The sequence below is a fragment of the Olea europaea genome, unplaced genomic scaffold (genome assembly GCF_002742605.1).
Source record: "Olea europaea var. sylvestris unplaced genomic scaffold, O_europaea_v1 scaffold686, whole genome shotgun sequence".
Taxonomy (NCBI): Eukaryota; Viridiplantae; Streptophyta; class Magnoliopsida; order Lamiales; family Oleaceae; genus Olea; species Olea europaea.
The window spans coordinates 282575-285437 of NW_019265248.1; the positions used below are offsets into that span (position 1 = coordinate 282575).

General features: G+C 35.8%; 1 protein-coding gene across 1 annotated transcript; it reads right to left on the minus strand.

Annotated features, from left to right (window-relative positions):
* Positions 1 to 409: 409 nt before the first annotated feature.
* LOC111390525 (cyclin-D4-2-like) lies at positions 410 to 2650 on the minus strand. The gene is made up of 6 exons (XM_023015579.1): positions 2164 to 2650; positions 1703 to 1789; positions 1510 to 1608; positions 1231 to 1435; positions 1036 to 1142; positions 410 to 908 (listed from the first exon to the last, which is right to left on the minus strand). Exons 1-6 carry the CDS (start codon positions 2488 to 2490, stop codon positions 693 to 695), a joined length of 1041 nt encoding a protein of 346 aa, XP_022871347.1. The 5' UTR covers positions 2491 to 2650; the 3' UTR covers positions 410 to 692.
* Positions 2651 to 2863: the final 213 nt, after the last annotated feature.

A 2863-nucleotide genomic window follows, 5' to 3' on the forward strand; every position in this document is an offset into this window, starting at 1 on the left:
CGGCTGTCTAAACAGTGACGACTGTTTTGAAGGGTATTCGAATAGCCACAAACAAGTCTATAAATAGCCTGCCTCGCTGCTAGAAAAATTACACCATTTTCATTGCAAACTTTCCGTGCTTTGAATCTTATTCTTCTCTCTCTCGTTTTGATATTGTTTCGAAATCAAATACACTTCGTTGAATTTGTTGGAACTCCTACAGATTGTTGTGCTGCTTCCGTAGGAGACGAAAATTCGTTATATTCTAATAAATGATTGCTAGACGCCTTTAGCACTATTAAATGCAGCAAATTCGTTTTAAGTAAACATCGTAAAATCGGTGGGCTCGAATTACATTTTGGATTCTGTTGATCACTTCTTATATTCGGTGATTCTGTTGAATTATTTTCGATGGAGTAATTTCAAACTCTAGAAATAACAATTTCTTGGTTTAACTCTTATTAAAGGATACATGCCATTGCCATCACTACAAATTAAATAAATAAACAAAGGCATGGTTTTCTCTCTTGTCTATTTTTCATCTGAGAACTGACCATTGAAAAATTGTCTTTATATTGCTATGGTAATCGACAATACATCTCCTTTTCTTTCATGCAACAAAAACCTCTCCAATTTCTTTGCTTTTAAACCAAAAGACGCTCTCATTTTCACCAAAACTGATATTTGGGTATGAATGAAGATAATATTCACATTTAGTCCAATCTTCTCCTTTTAGAATTTGGGTTTCTCTCATCAATTTTATAGCTCAAGCTGGCAGCAGCCTCCAACACCCCATTTGGACTTTGGGGCACTGAAGATGATGACGATGGAAAGGTGCCAATGCCCATATTTGCAGTAATGGTAGAAGAAGAATTCCTATTAATTGATTTCAAATCTTGAATTAGTTCAAGGCACTTCAACACTCTCCCCTGCAACAATAAGACACATGTAAAATTTGAGTGTTGAAAAGTTCAACGTGATTATGCTTTCACCAAGAAAATTGTCTTGTCTTGTCTTGTCTGAGATTTTATTGAAGTGGGGACATAAATAAATTACCTTCTCTACTCCTATGAAACTGTCCATTGCCTGTATTTCTTCCCCTGAAACATACATTGCTATTGCTGCAGCTAATTCAGATGGCCTGAATTCCAGTAAGTCAATACCTGCATTCAATTTCCCAACCAAACAATGAATCAAACACTTTAAATTATTGAAATAGAAGTACATTGCAAACCAATATTTAAGAGAGACCTCTGATTGTGCTTAAGATCAATTCAACTGATCTAATAATCAATGGCCCTGATGGGAACTCATCATTTTTCGCCACTTTCCGGAGGAAATAGTCGATGAAGTTGAACGGAGTATAAGCTTGCATTTTCCATTTCAAAATGCTCAATACCAAAAGCTCCATTCTTCGTATGGTTTTACCTTGAAACAAGAATTTTGGTCCCCCCACCTGTTCCATCAATCCAGATTAACATAGGCACATGGAAAACCATTGCAAGTAGAATATATGTTAATTTTTTTCACCTGTAAATCCACGGTGGAAGGAACTTCAATTTCCTCCATTTTGGCTGCTAGTGATAAACAAGCCACGGCTAACAACTGAAACCCCCATGTCTTACCTCTCTGTGAACGCCAAGAAAATTTTGACAAATCAGTAATGGAGACAATAAGAATTTAATCACTATAAAACAAAATGCAAAATCAATTGGGAACTCACAGGCAGGTCATATACAGATTGAAATCGGTCAAAGTAATTTATGGCCAAACACAAACACAGTGCTCCAAATCTGTAGTGAGCATGAGCCTGGAAACAGCAAATAATCAACATCATTAAAAATAAATAAGAAGCTTTGGTGATGCATTTGCAATTTCTATTTAAATGCCCAAGAAAACATTAAATGAATGAATTATCATAAATGGTACAGCAAATCCAATGAAAACCTAATTTTCAACCCCGTTTTAGATAAAAACTCGTTAATGAGGGAAACCCCCATTTTCAGAAAATTGATGACAAAGATCAACAAGAACTAAAACAGCATTAGAGATGAAAATGAAAACATCAATGGAGGAATCAAATGTATAAAAAATGAATTTGGTCCAAGAGACAGCAAGAAAGAAATCAAAACCTGTTTGATTAATTAAACAAATGATCAAGAAATCTCAAAATAATCACTTCACCTTACACATCCAATCAACAGCCTCTCTTCTCACACTCATATCCAAATCCCCAGTCCTGAGTCTATTGAGATAATCATCTCTGGGCATGTGCTCCATTTCTCTCTCAACCATCAAACCGACGCTCTCTTCACTCAGAATTGGCAAATGAATCAATGGCTCAGAATCTGGTCCGCCATTGACAAAGCTCATACCTTTATTATCATCGGTTTGACAGCTGACGTCACTGAAAGGATCAGCAAGATCGTCATCATCAAAGCACAAGCTTTTGGTTTCTTCATTACAGAGAAGGTCTGATGCTGTACACTCGTAACTGTTACTGCAAGCCATTTGAAAAAAAAGTCCTCAATAAATGTGAATGGAACTTATCAAAATTTCATAAGCAGCAAGGACTTTTTATGGGGATTTTTCTGCATGTAAAGATTTGCATTATGGTTTCGCCATACTTAAAAGACCTCAGAGAGAGAGAGAGAGAGAGAGAGAGAGAAAGGGGGGCTGTCTGGATGAAGAGACTGGGGGTGTGCTAAAGAGGTGAGCTTTATGTAGGAAATGAACATTTGTCTTTAGGGTAAAGGTAAATTAAGGAAGAGAAGACTGAAAAATAAAAAATAAAAAAAAACAGAATATTTATTTATTTTTACATATTTGGGAAGAAATTTAATAATTTATTGAAAAGGGTGGAAATAAAGGCTGGAATATGAAG

Bases quoted from the DNA above. Each gene is read 5' to 3' on its own strand.
- LOC111390525 (XM_023015579.1), bottom strand. From the start codon at position 2,490: ATGGCTTGCAGTAACAGTTACGAGTGTACAGCATCAGACCTTCTCTGT. The intron at 1,609-1,702 runs GTGAGTTCCCAA...TGGCGTTCACAG, and splicing joins AATCTGTATATGACCTGCCT to AGAGGTAAGACATGGGGGTT. The intron at 909-1,035 runs GTAATTTATTTA...TTATTGTTGCAG, and splicing joins GTTTCATAGGAGTAGAGAAG to GGGAGAGTGTTGAAGTGCCT.